Consider the following 21,193-nt stretch of genomic DNA (forward strand, 5'->3'; position numbering starts at 1 on the left):
AGAAGACCTAAATAAATGGAAATATGAAATATATACTATTCTCCTGGATTGGAAGTCTCAATATTGTTAAGATGACCCCTCCACCAGTAGATTTATAGTTTCAAGGCAATAAATCCCATTCAAAATCCCTTCAGGCTTTTCCCCTCTAGAAAGTGACAAGACAATTTTAATTTATTTGGACAGGCAAAGAACTAAGAATAGTCAAAACAGCGTTGAAAAAGAAGAAAAAACTTGGGGGACTTACTACCTGACCTCAAGACTTATAAAGCTACAATAATCAAGACAGAGTGGTATTGGCAAAGGGATGGATAGATCAATGGCACATGATGTAGAGTCTAGAAATAGACCCATACATATAGATCAAATGATTTTCAACAGGGGTACCAAAGCAATTCAATAGGAAAAGGAAAAGTTTTTTGACAAGTGATGCTGGAAAAACTGGGCATCCATATAGGAAAAGAGAACCTTAACCCCTACCTCACTGAATCGCTGCCTCATACCACATATGCAAAAACTACTTTAAAAAATGTAAATAGAAGAGTCAGTAGGTATAAAACAAGTGCCCCTTGTTTACCAGGAATATTCACTGCCTCCTCTAACGTACTGCTAGAACAATGTTAAATAAGGTAAAGCCAGTAAATGAAAGTGACACGTATTCGTTGAGATGCTTGCCTTTTCTTGGTTTCCAAGCTTTAGCAAACTTTTCAGGTGAGCATCAGAATCCAGGTTGAAGATGCCAAATTATCTGATTTGTTGAATTCCTTTTGGAGACCAACAGCCAGGTGGAATTTATAATAAAATTAACATATCTTGCACAACAAAACCCACACCAACAAGGAACCCTACCGTGACTAACCAATTAGACGCATTCTAATGCATCTTTCTCCTAATATTCTCTTTCTTTTGACTTACCAGTAATCCTTTCACTCTTTTCAGTGTTTCCATATTATCCATTTTACGTATTTTCACTTTCCAAAGGTAATTGTTTTTCCTTTTTTGTGTGTGGTCGTTGTTGCTATACGGCAAGCTTCCAAAAACACTGACAGTAAAATATATAATGGGGAATTTTATATGCAAATGTTAGTACCTAATTTTTGAAGTGTTTATAAACTGCAAGTTTGGTGAAATGCCACACTACCATTATTGGGATCCATTTGTACAATTACCTGATTACAAGGAATGTCTCGATTTGGCATTCTGTGCTAGCTCAAATTCACTCAAAGTATTTGAATTGAGTATTTAACTCAATAGCATGGTGGAGTAGGAGATACAGGCACTGGGTCCCAGATTGGGATCTGCGGTGCAGACTTGGGCAATGGAGGTGCCAGGAGGGTTGTTCTCATCCACGTGGACCACTTAGGAGGACTGATGGAAAACTGGAGCGTTGTTGTTGACATCGCCACTGTGCTGTGTGATGCTTCTGCTGGAGGAGAGTGGTGCCTTACTTCTGTCAGCAGCTGTGATGGTAACACTGCACTCCAGGGTTTGCTCCCACTCTAGGGCCCCATCTGTTACAAGCTTGTAGTAATTATTGGTGAAAGATTCAATTCTAAAAAGTGTATTTTCTTGTACCAGACATTTGACCTCCCTGTTTTCTCCTGAATCTGGATCCTGTGTTTTAAACAGAGCAGTTACTATCTGAGGTGCAGAATCTGCAGGAATTATTATGAAAATAGAAGTAAAAATAACCTCTGGGGGGAATTCCCTGGCAGTCTAGTGGTTAGGACCCCGCGCTTTTACTGCCAAGGTCGAGGGTTCAATCCCTGGTCGGGGAACTAAGATCCTGCAAGCCGCCAGTCGCGGCCAAAAAAAAAAACCTCCAGTACTTTGTCATCATCATCTAGAATTTTGATCTCAATTACACTGGGAAACCAATCCCCCCCACACACCCCCATTCCTTCCTTCCAAAACTATGGAATACTTTTTAATCTCTTCATATTCTGATGTACTTAAGGTTTTCATTTCTCCTCTACCATGATCAAGGCCAAACTGGATATGGGTACTCTGGGCTGCGAAGACATTCTTGATCTCCACTTTGATGCCCTTGTCCAGGTCAGTGGCCCTCAGCCTCATCATGGAGGTGCCTAGGGGCATGTCTTCTTGAAGGATGACCCTGTATACATTCTGGCTGAAATCGGAGGTTGAGGGGTTGTAGTTGGCGTCGACCACCAGGGTCGGGATCCGAGTGGCTCTGTTTCTGGTGCTCCTCTCCATCTAATGCTGTCAGGACTAAGTGATGCGACCTCTGCTTTTCCCAGTCTAGTGGCTTCTCTAATACAAGTTCAATCTATTTGTTTCCACTGTTGGTCTATTTTACTTGGAAGACAAATATACAGTTGCTGTTAGGGTGATAACTTTGTAAAGGAATTGCTTCCATCATCAGGATCTTTTGCAGGTACTATTGCAAACCTTGCTCCAGGCTGGATCAACTCACATATTTAACTCAATAGCACTCCTGCTGAACTGGGGAGTATTATCGTTTACATCTTGACTATATTAACGTGAAAAACATTTAAAGGATTCTCAACTACCATTTATAAACGTATGATACGAAGTATAGTATGTCGGCATATCTGCTCCAGGTCCATCCTGTTACTCACAAATAAATCCCCACTTTCTTCACTTGGAGTGAGGTATTCTTTTTCCACATTAACTTGCAGCTTCTGAGCCCATTAAGTCCTGGACACCTAGCCCCAGATCTCTGGCAAGGTGCGATTAGGAAAGTCACCTCGTGGAAATATTATGGGATCTCCTTGTTTACCTCTGTTTCTACATGGGCTGATAGCACTGCTCTGCGTCCCTACTCTAGAACTGCAACCTGAAGAAATTAGAGGTCAAGGTTCTGAAGAATTGAGAGCAAAGAGAAAGATGTTTCTCACTGGAATTTGCAAGTTGAGAAGCAGTAGTACAGTTTTATTCAGGCAATTAAATATTCTTCAAAGTTTATATTCTCAATGACTCCAGCATATGAAACCAAAGCAATGACTTCTTTTTATTTCTTCTAGACATTTAAGAGTATTTTTAGATTGAGTCTCTCTTTTTATTTTTATTTTTTGGTGGGGGAAAAGGCTTTACTTTTTTCATATACACAGTCTCAGGATGAACTATTGGTTGGATCTTCAGCTATAAATATATAGAAAGCTTCTAGCAGGTTTCACAACATAGAAATCTTATGGATTGTGGCACCTATTTTAAAAATTTGATAAATCTTCAGTTCCTTATCTTTAGATAGATCAGAGAGTTGGCTCTTATTAGGAGTTTGATGTAGAGGGAAAGCACACGTAAAATGGATTTGCACTATGATTTTTCCCCAAGAGATTACTTTCTAATCATTGAATTCAAGCCTTTTTTTGAGTATTTAGAAGGTATACAAACCACTGTGTGCAATTCTTCAGGGACTTAAAGATGAACTAAGAAATTATGCTTGTCCTCAATGATTATTAAACATAGTAGATCTTTTTATGGCTTCTCTCAGAGAAATTGTGGAGGTACTGATTTCTTTCTACATATAGATAAATTATTTTATCTCCTCTATGGTCCATCTGATGGCAATTTCATCACATTTTCCTGAACTAGAGCTCTTCCAATTTGGTATCCAGAAAACGTATCCTCTATCAAAGAGTTTTTTCAATTATCTTTGCCATTGGCTATCTTTTCCTATCAGTGTTTTAAAAATATGTCCTAAAGAGTGTGCTCTGTTATTGATAACTTTTCATTAGGTATGGTTTCCTAAAAATGAACTCCAAGTGTAACATTAGAGAATAAATCTGTCTCTTTCCTAATATATACAGTCATTAGTTTGATCAACATCCCGTCACAACTATGTGTTTGCTTAAAATTTTTTAAAATAGCTTTATTGAGGTATAATAGATATACAAAGCATGGCACATATTTAATGTGAAGGCGTTTACTTTCTTGAACTTGATACCTTGCATAAGGAAAAAGCAGATTTTTCACCAGAACTAATCAATTCATGATCACAGCTATACTCTGTTACATATAACTGAGAAAACTGTAATACAATCCACTCGTTTATCATTAGTCTTCTAATGCAGCTTAAAATAATCTATGGGTTGAGTAGTCTCAACAAGTTGTACAGACTCAGCAAGGATCCTAGGCCATTGCTCCTTCAAGGAGGGTATCTCTTATAGAATGGAAGTTGGGGAAGAATGATGATAGATTACATTCCAATTTTAGGTGCTATAAAATAGAGGAACTACAACTTTTAAGTTATAGCTGAATACTTTAACTAGATTAAGTGAATGCATACCCACCTTCCATATAACACAAAGGAAGATAAGAAAAGTCCTTGACATAATTTCATTACTGAAACCAGAGGAAATAAAATCCAAGCCCATTGTCCAATTACTCTAAAAAAACCAATCAACAAATAACCTAATTATCAACAAATATCCTAAAGCTAAGATTGATATTTTGTGCAGCCATTAACTTAAATTCTCATGTGGCCAAAACCAAATAACTCCAGCTTTCAGATTTTGGTGATCCATTTTCCATTTAAATCATCCTAGCAATTCTATTGGAGTAAATTGGTCCTTAAATAATAAGTTACACAGGACCCTTGTTTAAGTTAAACTGTCATTCAGAGAGAGAAAAATTAACATTCATAAAATTGTCTCATCAAAAACAATCTTCCCCCTATCTTTCATGACCCCAAACAGGGCCTTCTCAATCAAGAACGTGCCTAAGCACTTAAGATTTTTACAGTAGCTTTCATAAAATTGTTAGAACAGTTTTACTTCCACTCACAGGTCATCCCATTGTATTGTCTGGAGGAGTACACAAATCATTATTACTTTTCCCAACAGAATGTTAAGTGTACTGATATTGAAAGCAGGACTCCTTTTTCTATCAACAATGTTAAAAAAAAAAAAAAGGACTACTGTTAATTAAGTACATATTATGAACCAGACGGTTTATGTTATCACTAGGCTTCACCACAATCTTTCAAATTACATATTACAATCCCTAATTTGCTGAAGCTGAAAGCAATTGAATAACGTCAAAGGTCACACAGTTAGGAGTTACCTCGTTACATAGCTGCTGTTTCTCTGTCACACTACATCTTAGAATACTGATATTAGGTAATCCCCAGAGCACATACATTTGTTCATTCATTCACTCAGCAACTATTTAATGAAGCCAATTTAGCTCATACTGGAAGCATAATTGAGATCACTGATACCTGAGATACAGCCTAAGGGTCATCACTATTCATTGCCCTAGCTCTTAATGATTTGTCCCTAAATCAAGTTACATGAACAAAGTCAGCGTAATTGGACTATGCTAGTTTAGCTTCCCAAATAATTTCTATTGTGTGTTATGTCTTTCATTTTGAATCAACCAGCACAAGAAAACTGGCCACGTGATAAACATTTTGATAGCTTTTACAAAACAACAGAAGTTACATTTCTCTCTGTTTTCCTTGGTATTATTTAGAAAGCTCTACTTATTAAATTCCATTTGGAACTTAATGTCAATATGAAGTTTGCCATTTTAGATATGCTCAAAAACTTCCTTCAAGGGGGAAAGGTAAGCTGGAATGAAGTGAGAGAGTGGCATGGACGTATATATACTACCAAAAGTAAAATAGATAGCTAGTGGGAAGCAGCCGCATAGCACAGGGAGATCAGCTCGGTGCTTTGTGACAACCTAGAGGGGTGGGATAGGGAGGGTGGGAGGGAGACGCAAGAGGGAGGAGATATGGGGATATATGTATATGTATAGCTGATTCACTTTATTATAAAGCAGAAACTAACAGACCATTGTAAAGTGATTATACTCCAATAAAGATGTGTAAAAAAAAAAACTTCCTTAAAAAAAATAAGGCAAATAGATCCACTTTATATCTCCTTTTTTTTTTTAATTTCCTTTTTTTGTCTTGGCTGTCAAGAAGCATAAAGTGACATGTGAATTTCAGGAGCAGTAACTGCCTCATTTTAGGGCAACTTGATTATCTTTCATTCTCCAAATCGTTTTCAATCTCTTTTATAAGTCTTGGTTTTAATTACCTATTGTATTTTTGAAAACAGATAGGCAACAAGTCAGGAGAAAATAATTAGGATGTTATGATTTCCTTCCCCTTTATAGAATTCACCAAAAGAGGGCTTCCCTGATGGCGCAGTGGTTGAGAATCTGCCTGCCAATGCAGGGGACACGGGTCTGGGAAGATTCCACATGTCGCGGAGCAACTAGGTCCGTGCGCCACAACTACTGAGCCTGCGCTCTAGAGCCCATGAGCCACAACTACTGAGCCTGCGCGACTGGAGCCTGTGCCCCGCAACAAGAGAGGCCGTGACAGTGAAAGGCCCACGCACCGTGATGAAGAGTGGCCCCAGCTTGCTGCAACTAGAGAAAGCCCTCGCACAGAAACAAAGACCCAACACAGCCAAAACCATAATAATAAATAAATTAATTAATTTTTTAAAAATCCTTAAAAAAAAAAAAATTCACCAAAAGAAACCAGGCTTCTCACAGGTTACAGCAACGCTTTCCCAAGAATAATATATTTTAGCATTTGATTTCTGTTCAACATTCTACAATAAGCGTAAGATTCTCAGGAAACAGAATCTGTGCATTTTCAAGAAAATTGTCCGTGTGTGAGAATTATGGGAAATTTTAAATAAGAAGAGAGAATTACTAAAAATTTACCACGATATCAAAAATGTGCTCAAAACACAATCTGTTAACTCTGAATATTCCACAGAGTCACCATAATATCGTCAGTGTCGATAATGGGCAAAAGAAATATCTAAACTGGAAACACATATAGACTTGTATTCCTGAACTCTGTAATGGGGATGAAAAATGAACAATCTCTTCAGTTTTTCCTCATGACAACACTTACACCGTGCATATTTCAGTGAGAACGTTTTAAATGCATAAGAAATAAACTCACGATATTTGGAATTTCATGAATGATGTGAAACCATGAAATAACTTAGGACACTGAGAAAGTATAATGTATGCATCCCTAATAACCAGAATTATTGCACTTGAAAAGAAACTAAATGCAATTTATGAATTTGTTAGGCAATTTCATGTGTAGTCAGAAGCCGCTCTATTTATAATAGTTTATTTAAAATATCATTTATATACTTTTGATTGAATTAGATTTATCCCCTCTAGAAGAATCTGTGTTCTTAAGAGATAAATTGGCATCAGACGTTCAACATAAACCTGCTGGACGGCCGATGGGAAATAAAAACAGCAATCAAAAGCAAGAAGAGCTGTACAGTTGGTAAATTAAATTAGAAAAATTATATAGAGTATTAAAAGTACTGTATAAAATGGATATAAAATTTTATATATAACATACACAAATATTTTTTAAATTATTATAAATAGACGTGAGGAAAAGCCTGAAGGAAGTCGGCCCGGTTGTCAATGGTGCCTGCAATGTTTATAAAAATTTCTTGCTGTCTGTTTTATAAATTCCGAATAAATACTAATTACCTGTAATAAGAGATATCTTGCTCAAAGCTCAGAGGAGAATGTTTGATATGCACTCACCTGAATTAATGCATGATTATCTTTAGAAAACACGGAATCGCCCGAGAGCAAGACAGGCTCGCTTTTCTCACAGCTCTCCTGGCTGATGAGTGTGTCCACGTAGTTGGGCTGCGGGAAGATCACGTGACCCCCCCGCGAGTCCGCTGTGAGCGAGACCTCGTGGGAATAGGCCTGCAGGAAAGCCCGCACCCCGTCCACGCCCACAAACTGAGACGTGGGCACACCCGCTAACCCGCCTCCTGAAGCCTTGAGCAGGCGCGACGTGTGCCAGCGCCTCAGCCTGAGCGCCAGCAGCACAATGACAAAGGCGAGGAAGACGCAGGAGACGGCAGCCACCGCCACCACCAGGTACAGCGTGAGGTCCGAATTGTCGGGGCTGACGGGAGACTCAAGGCTGCCTAGATCAGCCAGGACGTCGGGGATGCTGTCCGCTACTGCCACTGTGAGCGTGACCGTGGCCGAGAGAGGGGGCTGCCCGTGGTCCTGGACCGCCACCACCAGGCTCTGCTTGAGTGTGTCACTGTACAGCAGGGCCCTCGCTGTGCGCACCTCGCCCGTGTGCAGCCCCACCGCGAAGAGCCCCGGCTGGCTGGCCTTGAGGAGGCGGTAGGACAGCCAGGCGTTCTGGCCTGAGTCTCTGTCCACAGCCACCACCTTGGTCACCAGGTAGCCGGGCTCTGCGGAGCGGGGTGCCAGCTCCACGCCCATGGAGCCATCGGTGGGTACGGCGGGGAAGAGGATCTCTGGCGAGTTGTCGTTCTGGTCCATCACGAACAGGCTCAGCGACACGTTGCTGCTGAGTGGAGGGTCCCCGCTGTCATGTGCCATCACTTGTAGCTGCAAGTCTCGGAATTGCTCATAGTCGAAGGAACGCAACGCATACAGGACGCCAGTGTCTGAGTTTATGGAGACGTAGGAGGACAGGGGAGCTCCCTGGAGGCTGTCCTCCGCCAGGGAGTAAGTGACCTGGGCATTCTCTCCATAGTCGGGGTCATGGGCGGTCACAGAGACGATGGACGCTCCTCTGGGGTTGTTTTCTAGGATATATGCGGAGTAGGAGGCATGAGAGAAGGCGGGCGGATTGTCGTTGGTGTCTGCCACGTTCAGGGTGATGTGAGTTTCCGTGGACAGGGGCGGACTTCCTCGGTCAGTGGCAGTCACCGTGATGTTGTAGCTAGGAACCAGTTCTCGGTCTAGGAGTGTGTCTGTTACTAAACTATAATAATTTCCATAAGCCTTTTCTAATTTAAAAGGCAGATTCCCTTGGATAAAACAAATCACTTGTCCATTTTCCCCAGAGTCTTGATCGTTTACATTTAGAAGGGCAATTAACGTCCCTCTGGGAGAGTTTTCCAGAATGGAGCTGGAGAGAGAGGTGACTACTACTTCAGGGGCGTTATCATTCACGTCCAAAACTGTGATGAGGACTTTGGCTCGTGCAGAATATCCTGCGTTATCCATTGCTTGCACTTCCATCTCGTAGAATCCTGATTCCTCGTGGTTCAACTCCCCTATTGTTGAAATTGTTCCTAAATTACAATCTAGCTTGAAAAGTTGGGCCGCTTTGTTGTCCACATACCGGAAGGAATACATCACTTCCGCGTTGGCTCCTTCGTCAGGGTCGGTGGCGTTTACCAGAAGCAGCTCAGTGCCCACGGCCACATTCTCCGGAACGCTCACACGGTACTCGGACTGCGCAAACGCTGGTGCGTTGTCGTTCACATCAACGACCATCACACGGATGCGCGCGGTGCCAGTGCGGACTGGATAGCCCGCGTCGGAAGCCGTGAGAACCAGGTGGTGAACGGCCTTTTCCTCGCGGTCCAGGGCGCGCTCCAGCACCAATTCCGGATATTTATTACCATCCGCTCCACTTTGCACGTCCAGGGAGAAGTGAGTATTACTACTGAGCTCATAGCTCTGGAGTGAATTCTTCCCTATATCCGGATCCCAAGCGTGGGGAAGGGGGAACCGCATCCCAGTGGCTGCATTTTCACTCATTTTTATTTCTAATTCACCTTCCTGGAAATACGGGGCATTATCATTAATGTCCCTCACTTCTACCACTACCCCGTATATTTTCACTTTATCCTCCATCAGAATCTCCAGATTTAGTTGACACTTGATGGCCCCCATACAGAGCTCCTCCCGGTCTATCCTGCCGGCAGTGACCAAGCTGCCGCTTCGCGGATTCAGAGCAAAAAGTTGTGTCCTACCTCTGGAGACGATGCGGACTCCGCGCTCCTCTAGTTCCCAGGGCTCCAACCCCAGATCCTTGGCGATGTTCCCCACCCTAGAGCCTTTCTCCAGCTCCTCAGGAACCGAATAGTGGATTTGGGTGCATCCAGTTTCCCACTGAACCCCCAGGAGAACTCCCAGCAGGACCAGCTTTTTGCAGTCCTGGTGCAGTCGCGCAGGAATCATTGTCACTTTCCTTGAGGATTATTTCCAATTCTTCCCTTGATCACCGAAGTCCGGATCAGCGCATCCGTCCTTAAAATCCGACAGTTGGGGGACCCGAGCTCTTCCAATCAGTTTCCTCACAGTCCCGGAGATGGTTAGTTTCTATCCGTGCTTTGTGCTTCAACGCGAGTGCCCGGCTAGCAGGATCTCTCTCTGCTTTTCTCTCCCTGATTGGTGAACAGCGGCGCTCAGAGTCCTAACCAATTACTGCACAATCTTGAACTCCAGGAAAGGATTTTGGTTTTCAGACCTTAAATAGCTCCACCTACTGTTCTCCAAATACGGATGGAAGTGGAGCCAACCAAAACTACACTATCCATTTTACTTGGAATTTCAGTGAGCTTCTTTTTATTTCCCTAGAGTTTTCATACAGAGTCACTTTCTTGAGATTATTTCCTGTACCTGTAGGCGTATTCTGATTTTTCCAATGAGCTTTTACATGAATTTGAAGTTTCTATACACAGTAAATTTAACTGTATATTTTAGTGCACCTGCTTTGATATCACCCCCACCACACATACACACCTATTATGGGAATCTCCTTAGGAGTTTCATGTTTTGAGAAATTATATAATAGAATAAGTTAAAAATTCTAACCCAGCTAAAATCTGTGGCAAAAATTTTTGGTAGATTCTTAAATTTACCTAAATGGAAGAACTACTTTAACATGTGGTTGACATTTAACATTTTAAAATCAAATTTTCACAATAATATGGAAACCTAAAAATAAGAAACTTGATTGTACACATTACCAGAATCACACCTCGCAGGAAATCAAGTGAAGAAGACACAGTAACATTTTTAGAACAAAATGGAAGCATTCCAACTAGCATTTGCTTGAAATAAGGGTAGTACTCTACTAATATATTTCAAAAGAATATTTAGTTATCTTTGATAAAGGAGGCAGGAATGTACAGTGGAGAAAGGACAGCCTCTTCAATAAATGGTGCTGGGAAAAATGGACAGGTACATGTAAAAGTATGAGATTAGATCACTCCCTAACACCATACACAAAAATAAGCTCAAAATGGATTAAAGACCTAAATGTAAGGCCAGACACTATCAAACTCTTAGAGGAAAACATAGGCAGAACACTCTATGACATAAATCACAGCAAGATCCTTTTTGACCCACCTCCTAGAGAAATGGAAATAAAAACAAAAATAAACAAATGGGACCTAATGAAACTTCAAAGCTTTTACACAGCAAAGGAAACCATAAACAAGACCAAAAGACAACCCTCAGAATGGGAGAAAATATTTGCAAATGAAGCAACTGACAAAGGATTAATCTCCAAAATTTATAAGCAGCTCATGCAGCTCAATAACAAAAAAACAAACAACCCAATCCAAAAATGGGCAGAAGACCTAAATAGACATTTCTCCAAAGAAGATATACAGACTGCCAACAAACACATGAAAGAATGCTCAACATCATTAATCATTAGAGAAATGCAAATCAAAACTACAATGAGATATCATCTCACACCAGTCAGAATGGCCATCATCAAAAAATCTAGAAACAATTAATGCTGGACAGGGTGTGGAGAAAAGGGAACACTCTTGCACTGTTGGTGGGAATGTAAATTGATACAGCCACTGTGGAGAACAGTATGGAGGTTCCTTAAAAAACTACAAATAGAACTACCGTATGACCCAGCAATCCCACTACTGGGCATATACCCTGAGAAAACCGTAATTCAAAAAGAGTCATGTACCAAAATGTTCATTGGAGCTCTATTTACAATAGCCTGGAGATGGAAACAACCTAAGTGTCCATCATCGGATGAATGGATAAAGAAGATGTGGCACGTATATACAATGGAATATTACCAGCCATAAAAAGAAACGAAATTGAGCTATTTGTAATGAGGTGGATAGACCTAGAGTCTGTCATACAGAGTGAAGTAAGTCAGAAAGAGAAAGACAAATACCGTATGCTAACACATATATATGGAATTTAAGAAAAAAAATGTCATGAAGAACCTAGGGGTAAGACAGGAATAAAGACACAGACCTACTAGAGAATGGACTTGAGGATATGGAGAGGGGGAAGGGTAAGCTGTGACAAAGCAAGAGAGAGGCATGGACATATATACACTACCAAACATAAGGTAGATAGCTAGTGGGAAGCAGCCGCATAGCACAGGGAGATCAGCTCAGTGCTTTGTGACCACCTAGAGGGGTGGGATAGGAAGGGTGGGAGGGAGGGAGACGCAAGAGGGAAGAGATATGGGAACATATGTATACGTATAACTGATTTGCTTTGTTATAAAGCAGAAACTAACACACCATTGTAAAGCAATTATACTCCAATAAAGATGTAAAAAATAAATTAAAAATAATTAAAAAAGAATATTTAGGATCAATACCCTGTAATAAGCCATGATGGAAAAGAATATGAAAAAGAATATATATATATATATATATGGTATATAAATGACTTTGCTATACACCAGAAACTAACACAACATTGTAACTCAGCTATACTTCAATTTAAAAAAAAAGAGAGAGAGAGATTGTTTAGGAAAAATAGAACCCAAAGAATATTATAAGCTTACCTTTTTCTGGGAAACAAACCTAATTCCAGTTACTGAGATCACTGGTAATACACTGGAAGCCCATCAGAATACAGGAAAAAATCCTCACTATTGTGCTTTCATGTGTGTAAATATTTAGATTCTGAAGATAAACATGTTTGGCAGGTATACCATAAAATAATATCTTTAACACTGGGATGAAATCTACAGGTAGCTCTGAGAAAAGGTAGGGCACAAAACTGATCTATTCAATGGCACTCAGAGAATCCCTAGCAAATTGTACCTAGAGTAAAGAAAAGCCTTATATGCCAAGATATTGATGTTCTGAATAAGAGAAACGCCCACAGGAAAAAAATATTATGCTTCCATTAAAATATTTGAATGGCAGCGGCATCATAATACCCACTTCTCACAGTAAGAGAGATTTTGTTTGTGGATAAAGAATAACTCATGAAATTGTCAAAATATTTAAAATACTTGAGGGTTAATAATGGAGTAACTGACCCACTGAGAAAGGGACAGAAAAGACTGAGAGAGGGCAAACAAAACTGAAGTGATAGTAGATATAATCTGTTTAAGATTTTCTTTCCTAAATATTGGTTTAAAAAATAAACCAAACCCATATGCAGATGAAAGGCATTCATTGACACTCACGTAAATGGAAGCAACAGAGCTAGAGTTTAACTTGTCATTCTCCTCAGTGACACTACTAAAAGAGCTTCATTAGAAAGATCTTGCAGGGGCACCATTTCTGGGGTCATGGTGAGAAAACTGAACCTTGTTTTCTGAGAATCGGCAACGTAACAGATTGTAGGAATAAGGCAAGGTTCCCTTGTTGTAGTTCGGAGAAACCCCTGGACCAGTCTTAGAACAGAGATCAGGCTGAAAGCAGCACCAGGTGGCCAGGCTAGAGGAGCGTCGCAGGCGCAGAGCAATGGCCAGAATCACCACGAGGAGGAAGAGCACCAAGATCAAGGCCAAGGTCACCACCAGGTAAAACTGCAGCTCAGCCTGGGGGTCAGTGGGCTCAGAGTGGTCACTGAGGTCCGGCAGCGCCTCCTGCAGACTGTCCGCGAAAACCAGGAGCAGCGTGGCGGTGGCCGAGAGGGGCGGCTGTCCCCCATCGCGCACAGCAACCAGCAGGCGCTGGTGGGCCGCGTCCCTGTCGCCCAGGGCCCGTGCAGTGCGCACCTCGCCCGTGCGCAGCCCCACGCTGAAGAGTCCGGGCTCGCTGGCCAGCAGCACGTGGTAGGACAGCCAGGCGTTGTGTCCAGAGTCGGCGTCCACCGCCACCACCTTGGTAACCAGGTAGCCGGGCTGCGCGGCGCGCAGCGCCGTTTCGAAGAGCGCCGAGCCATCGGGCCCCAGCGCCGGGTACAGCACCCTGGGCGCGTTGTCGTTGCGGTCGCCCACCAGCACGCGCAGGCTCACGTTGGCGCTGAGTGCGGGCGAGCCGTGGTCGCGGGCCTGCAGCTTCAGCTCGAAGGCGCGCAGCCGCTCGTGGTCGAAGGCGCGCTGCGCGACCACCACGCCGCTCTGTGCGCTCACGGACACGTAGGACGACAGCGCGCGCGGCTCCAGGTCGCTGGCCAGGATGGAGTAGGAGACGTGGCCGTTGGGCCCCAGGTCGGGGTCGGAGGCGCTGACTTGCGCGATGGAGGCTCCAGGCAGGTTGTTCTCGGCCACGTGGATCACGTAGGAGGCCTGGTGGAAAACCGGAGTGCTGTCATTAACGTCGCTGATGTGTAGAGTGACCCTTGCGCTGGAGGAGAGTAGCTGCTTGCCCCTGTCGGTGTCTGCGATGGTGACTGTGTACTCTGGGGTCTGCTCCCGGTCCAGGGCCCCATCTGCCACAAGCTTGTAGTAATTATTGGTGGAAGATTCAATTCTAAAAGGAGCTCTCTCTTTTATGAGACATGTGACCTTCCCGTTTTCTCCCGAATCTTTATCATGTGTTTCGGACAAAGCAATCACTGTTCCCGGTTCTGCAACCTTGGTTATGGAACTAGACACCGAAGTGAAAACCACCTCTGGGCCACTGTCGTTCTCATCTAAAATTTTCAGTATAATTGTACACTCGGTGGCTATGCTTCCACCGTCCTGGCCTCTATGCTTATAGTATAACTGCTACTGCTTTCAAAGTCTATAGCGTCTTTGGATTTAATTTCTCCTCTTTGATGATCTAGCACAAACATATTTGCAATATCTCATAGTGTTCTGAAGGAGTAGGTGATCTCTGCACTGATGCCTTCATCCTGGTCAGTGGCCTTCACCTTTAGCACAAAGGTGCCTGGGGGCGAGTTCTCACGCAGGCTAACTTTGTACACATCCTGACTGAACACTGGGGGGTTATCGTTGGCATCAGTGACCTTGATCCTGATTTCAGTTTGCCAGTTCAGACCGGATCACCCCCGTCCACTGCTGTCAGGACCAGGAGGTGAGAGCTCTGTTGTCCCTGGTTCAAAGGCTTCTCCAACACTAATTCTGGGGAATTCTTGCCTTCAGTCTTACCCTCAACCATCAGAGAGAAATGCTCACTATAGCTGAGTTGGTAACTCGACAGAGAGTTAAGCCCTATATCTGCATCTATAGTTGATTCCAGGCCAAACTGAGTTCCTGGAATTGCAAGTTCATTGATTTGTAAAACAATGCTATTTTGGGGAAAATGAGGTGGATTGTCATTTATATCTTCTATCATCACGTTTACGTGAGAAACATTTAGAGGATTCTCTGCTACAATTTCTAAAGGCACGACACACAGAGGGTTTTGGGGGGCAGGGTGACTCCCAATCTATTCTGTCACTCACAAGTACTTTCCCATTCTCCATGTTTACAGTATTGTTTCTCTGCACTAACTCTGAGGTTGCGGGTCAGTAAATCCCGTACATGCAGCCCCAGGTCCTCAGCGAGATTCCACACCACAAAGCCTCTGTCCATTTCTTCTGGAATAGAATAGCGGATCTGTTAGGAGAGTGCCCCGCATAACAAAGGCATCAAGAAAGGGAAGATTACTTGCCACCGCTGGGTACCGCTCCTCTGCTTCCCCTTATTTCCCATCCTTCTGTGCATTGCTGCAGGCTCCAACGTTAAGAAAAGATGATTTATAAATTTCGTTTAAAATACCCACATCGACTACATAGAAAACTCAATGCTCCCAGTTTGAACACAGCCCAATCTGTATTCTGGAATCAGATTTGCCAAGTAGAGAGCCTGAGTCCAGGCTACTCTCCTTTCCGACTTGCTTCTGTGACTACACAAGAAATCACTGGGGTAGATACTGGACGCTAGCTCTTGCAGCGCATTGGCCAACAGCGGCCCTTGGAGTCTATTTAGAAAACTGCAGTCAGAAGCCTTGTAAATAATGGGATTTGGTATTCCAACAGATATGTTGAACTGACGTATATAGGGAATGAGGCAGTTTAGGAGTTTTGGATAGGTCTGTTTTCCAGTGTTTACTACCAAAGAGGGTTCCTTAGAGACGGGATCCTATAGAAGAGCCATTAACCTAGTAATGAGAAAAGTCTGTCATTTTCTCATTAGAGGCAAGGCACATATTGGAAGAACAAGGCAAAGTCTCCTCTCCAGATTTAGAACAAAGACCACGTGGAAAAAGAGCCCCACCATGTGGTATGAGGAAATTTTGACAGCCATGAAATGACACCCAGTATTATCTTCAATCTGATATGTGTATGATTTTCCTCCTCCTTTCATCAGAGGAAACTGGAGGAGAGATCAAAGCTGTATAGGTTTTCCTCAGGATAAGGATAGCCAATACCATAAAGTCTTCTTGTTACTTATAAAAGAGATTTATGAAAAGGATTATGAAGTGTTTTACACTTTCATCATAAAGAGAATATAAAAGCATACCCTAGTAGGTTACTATAGGAATTTAATGACATGAAATGGGAGGGTTTTATTTTTATCCTTTTATTTAACTGTACCATACGTTGCCTCTCAACAGAACTTTATCACTACCGCTAATCAAAACAACCTTCTTAATCTCAAGTGTCAAAACCAACATTTCCTTTTTATTCTCTAAGATCTTGGTTGCCAACTCCTAACAAGTTCAGACTATGTTAAAAAAAAATATGAAACAACCTCCCTCTTCCAGCAAACACCTCATATTCTTTTTATTCATCTAATTTCAGTTCAAGTAAAAGGCCTTAAATCTTTTTTCTCAGTCTGGAATCCCATAAGCATAAATTCTATCCCTAGATGCTCAAAACACTAACATTTTTCTTGATTTCAAGACAAATTTAGGCATCTGTTGCAGGACTTCCCTTTCCTACAGTTGAAATTCTTTTTGTCCAAACATTAGATACTCAAGTTTTAGTTAACTATAGTAAGGTCAATTCTGAAATGAGAAGGGATATCTTGAAAGGGAACATGAACATGCAAGTAATTTGCACCAAATATCTAGAAGTGGTGTGAGAGTGCTGAGCTGAATTGACTGTGGAGATGATTCCTGAGATCAATACCCCAGATAAGTTTCCTTTCCCCCCTTGACTTTCCTAAACATTGCTGCAGATAACACATTATTAGGTAACTATCAGGGCTTCGATAACAAGTTGGTTCTGAATATAAGAATCGAGTATACTTATATTTAAAAAATGAGTTTACATGAAACTAACACAACATTGTAAATCAACTATACTTCAATTTTTAAAATGAGTTTACACACAGATTTAGAGAATAGACTTGTGGTTGCAAAGGGGAAGAAGGGGTGGAGGAGGAAAGGATTGGTATTTTGGGATTAGCAGATGCAAACTATTATATGGATGGATAGATAAACAACAAGGCCCTGCCGTATAGCACAGGGAACTATATTCAACATCCTGTGATAAACCATAACAGGGAAAAATATGAAAAAGAATATATATATATGTATAACAGAATCACTTTTCTGTGCAGCAGAAATTAATACAACATGGTAAGTCAACTACAATAAAACTTTAAAAAATGAGTTTACAAAGGAAATGACAAAAGGAATCCAAGACTCCTAAGCATAGTGAAAACAAACAAAAGTATCCAGAGGAATACCAGCTAAGTCAGTCTCACGGGTTCTAAGTATCCGCTCCACCTCTTATATTCACAAACTGTTCCCATACAAACAAATCTGAAAAATGGAAGCATGTCTAGCAGATTTGAAAATAACTTTTTGAGAAGGACTGGATCAAAATTAAAAGCTATTTCTGTAGGAGAATTTACTACATTTAAAAAAAAAAAAAACACCCCGCAACGGGAGAGGCTACAGCAGTGAGAGGCCCATGTTCCTCAAAAAAAAAAAAAAAAAAAAAACCTTCAACAATACACAGACACTAAAGTACAAGTAAAAGAATAAAAGGAAAGAACACCAGTTCTACAATTCAACTATTTCTTCAGAACAATCTAATGACTTCACTGTAGAAGTAGAAAAGATGTCTAGAACTTAAGACGAAAAAGTGTGCTCTATATTTCCTCTCCCAAGAGACCCTCATATCTAAAAGGCAGTCAGTAGGTCTTGTTTTGGTGGGGTAAATAAATGAGACAAAATTGAAATAATCAACAGGATCTAAATGTATTACCAGCCACCAAAAATCAAAACAGAATTGTTTTGTGCTCAGAGAGAAGCGTACGTGTGTAAAAGTGTATATGTGTGAATGTGTGTGTATATGTATTATAGATAAAGAGCTAGAGTAAGTATGCTATTGAATCGACAGGCTCAAATATGAACATTAGAAGTAAAACAAATAATGGTAGAATATAATTATAGATCAATGGAGGCAACATGAAGTCGAATTGATGTTTATGAATCATTAATTTGAATAATAACCAGTCTACATTGATAGTCAGACACTGGTGATAGAAAAATATTACTAAAATTCAACTTACAACAAAGCAAGCCATGATAACTGAACTGGACCTTTGAATTAAAACAAAGAAACAAACAAAAGAAGCTGACAGGACCAAAAAAAAAGCCTTTCACAAAACCTTTCTGAAAATTGATGAAAGGTAAATTACAGAAACTCACGTTTTGCTTTAAATATATAAGAACATATGCCCCACCCCAAAGTTTTTATAACAGGCTCGGAAAAAAGTAACTTAAAAGACCTGTGCAGAGATATCAACAATTGGGAGGCAGGAAATAAATCTCACCTGATTACTGGTAGGATCACATTTGCCTAAACCGGTAGCTGAATCTTCAGCTATCAAAAGAGGCTCGCTTTTCTCACAGCTCTCCTGGCTGAGGAGCGTGTCCGCGTAGTTGGGCTGCGGGAAGATCACGTGACTCCCACTCGAGTCAGCGGTGAGCCAGGCCTCGTGGGAATAGGCCTGCAGGAAAGCCCGCACCCCGTCCACGCCCACAAACTGAGAGGCGGGCACACCCGCTAACCCGCCTCCTGAAGCCTGGAGCAGGCGCGACGTGTGCCAGCGCCTCAGCCTGAGCGCCAGCAGCACAATGACAAAGGCGAGGAAGACACAGGAGACCGCAGCCACCGCCACCACCAGGTAGAGTGTCAGGCCTGAGTCGTCGGGGCTGGCGGAAGATTCAGGGCTGCCTAGATCAGCCAGGACGTCAGGGATGCTCTCGGCCACGGCCACAGTGAGTGTGACGGTGGCAGAGAGAGGGGGCTGGCCGTGGTCCTGGACGGCCACCACCAGGCTCTGCTTGAGCGCGTCTCTGTCCAGCAGGGCCCGCGCTGTGCGCACCTCGCCCGTGTGCAGCCCCACCGCGAAGAGTCCCGGCTCGCTGGCCTTGAGCAGGCGGTAGGACAGCCAGGCGTTCTGGCCCGAGTCTCTGTCCACAGCCACCACCTTGGTCACCAGGTAGCCGGGCTCTGCAGAGCGGGGTGCCAGCTCCACACCCGTGGAACCGTCGGTGGGGAGGGCGGGGTACAGAATTTCCGGCACGTTGTCATTCTGGTCCAGCACGAATATGCTCAGTGACACGTTGCTGCTGAGCGGTGGGTTCCCACTGTCATGCGCTGTCACCCACAGCTGCAGTTCATGGACTTGCTCATAGTCGAAAGAACGCAGCGCATACAGAATGCCGGTGTCTGAGTTTATGGAGATGTAGGAGGATAGAGGTGCTCCCTGGAGGGTATCCTCTGCCAGAGAATAAGTGACCCGGGCATTCTCTTTGCTGTCCCTGTCGAGTGCAGTCACCGAGAAGAAGGAGGCCCCTCTAGGATTGTTTTCAGGAATGTAGGCAGAGTAAGAGGAGTGAGCAAAAGTGGGCGGGTTATCGTTGTCATCTGCTACATTCAGTGAAATATGAGTTTCTGTAGACAAGGGTGGACTTCCCCGATCTGTGGCTGTCAACGTTATATTATAGCTCTGTACCTGCTCCCTGTCCAGTGCTCTGTTGGTTATCAACTTGTAATAATTTCCGTAAGTCTTTTCTAATTTAAAAGGCATATTGTTAGGAATGAAACAGGAGACTTGACCATTTTCTCCGGAGTCTTGATCTTGCACATTTAGAAGAGCAATCACAGTACCTGGAGGAGAGTTTTCCAGCACTGAATTCGTAGAAGATGTGATAGTTATTTCTGGAGCATTATCATTCACATCCACAACTGTGACCAACATCTTAGCAGTGGTGGAGAGACCTCCACCATCTTGGCCTTGAATTTCCATCTCATAGAATCTGTGTTTCTCAAAATCCAGAGAACCTTGTATTAAGACTTCTCCAGATTGAGAATCCAACTGGAATATCTCAGAAGCTTTGCTTTCCATATTCAGGAATGAATATACCACTTCCCCATTGATTCCCTCATCTGGATCAGTTGCGTTTACCATAAGCACCCGAGTTCCGGAGCTGAGGTTCTCAGGAACACTCACTCCATATACAGACTGTGTAAACTTTGGGATATGGTCATTTACATCGAGAACCACCACGCGGATGGAAACAGTGCCCTGGCGGATGGGATCTCCTCCATCTAAGGCTGTGAGGAGGAGGTGGTGAGCAGCCTCTTTTTCCCGGTCCAGGCTCCCCTCCAGCACTAGCTCAGGATTCTTGGCCCCATCCGTTGTGCCTCGCACTTGCAAAGAAAAGTAATTATTAGGGTTGAGCTGGTAGCGCTGGAGGGAGTTCATTCCCACATCTGGATCCCTAGCATTAGGAAGAGGAAATCGCGATCCCGGAGTTGCATGCTCACTGACTTTTATCTCTACTTCCTCCTCCCGGAAGCTGGGGGCGTTATCATTAATATCCATTATTTCCACCTCCACTCCGTAAATCTTAAGGGTATCTTCCACAAGTATCTCCAGGTTTAAAAAACAGGAGGAAACCGCCTCACAGAGCTCCTCCCGGTCTATCCTATCAGCAGTGATCAAGCTGCCACTTCGCGGATTCAGAGCGAAAAGCTGAGTCTTTCCTCTGGAGACGATGCGGACTCCGCGCTCCGCCAGCTCCCTGGGCTCCAGCCCCAGGTCCTTGGAAATATTGCCCACGAAGAAGCCTTTGTCTGTCTCTTCCAGCACCGAGTATCGGATCTGCCCAGCCCCAGACTCCCGCAGCGTCCCCAGGAAAATATACAGTAGGACCAGCCCGCTGCGGTCCAGGAGCAGTTGCCGATTCGCCATGGCAGTGGCTGAGCCTATATTCCGCGGTTTCTTGAGCTGTTTGGTTCTGAATCAGCTTATGCATCTACACAGTCACTCGCCAAGTACATCCAAAAT

At 42.9% G+C, this 21,193-nt stretch overlaps 3 protein-coding genes and 1 pseudogene across 4 annotated transcripts in view; all 4 read right to left on the reverse strand.

Annotated features, from left to right (window-relative positions):
- The window catches only part of LOC309958900 (uncharacterized protein), a gene marked incomplete at both ends in the record, with an annotated part of 122,729 nt that overhangs the window by 64,915 nt on the left and 36,621 nt on the right, over positions 1-21,193 (reverse strand). The gene's annotated exons all lie outside the window — the stretch shown is intronic.
- On the reverse strand, positions 7,495-9,954 carry LOC309959893 (protocadherin gamma-A12-like; the record flags this gene model as incomplete). The annotated part of the gene is made up of 1 exon (XM_082836451.1): positions 7,495-9,954. The coding sequence occupies one exon, from the start codon at positions 9,952-9,954 to the stop codon at positions 7,495-7,497; it is 2,460 nt and encodes an 819-aa protein (XP_082692577.1).
- Positions 13,213-15,661, reverse strand: LOC309959894 (protocadherin gamma-B2-like; annotated as a pseudogene). The gene is made up of 2 exons: positions 15,656-15,661; positions 13,213-15,493 (listed from the first exon to the last, which is right to left on the reverse strand). The product of its transcript is annotated as a protocadherin gamma-B2-like (transcript).
- On the reverse strand, positions 18,276-21,170 carry LOC309960205 (protocadherin gamma-A11-like). The gene is given in 2 exon segments (XM_082836865.1): positions 18,276-18,655; positions 18,658-21,170. Coding segments are annotated over 2 exon segments (2,460 nt in total). The 5' UTR covers positions 21,098-21,170; the 3' UTR covers positions 18,276-18,635.

The sequence above is a fragment of the Leucopleurus acutus genome (genome assembly GCF_964270905.1).
Source record: "Leucopleurus acutus genome assembly, chromosome: 3".
In the NCBI taxonomy this organism is placed as follows: Eukaryota; Metazoa; Chordata; class Mammalia; order Artiodactyla; family Delphinidae; genus Leucopleurus; species Leucopleurus acutus.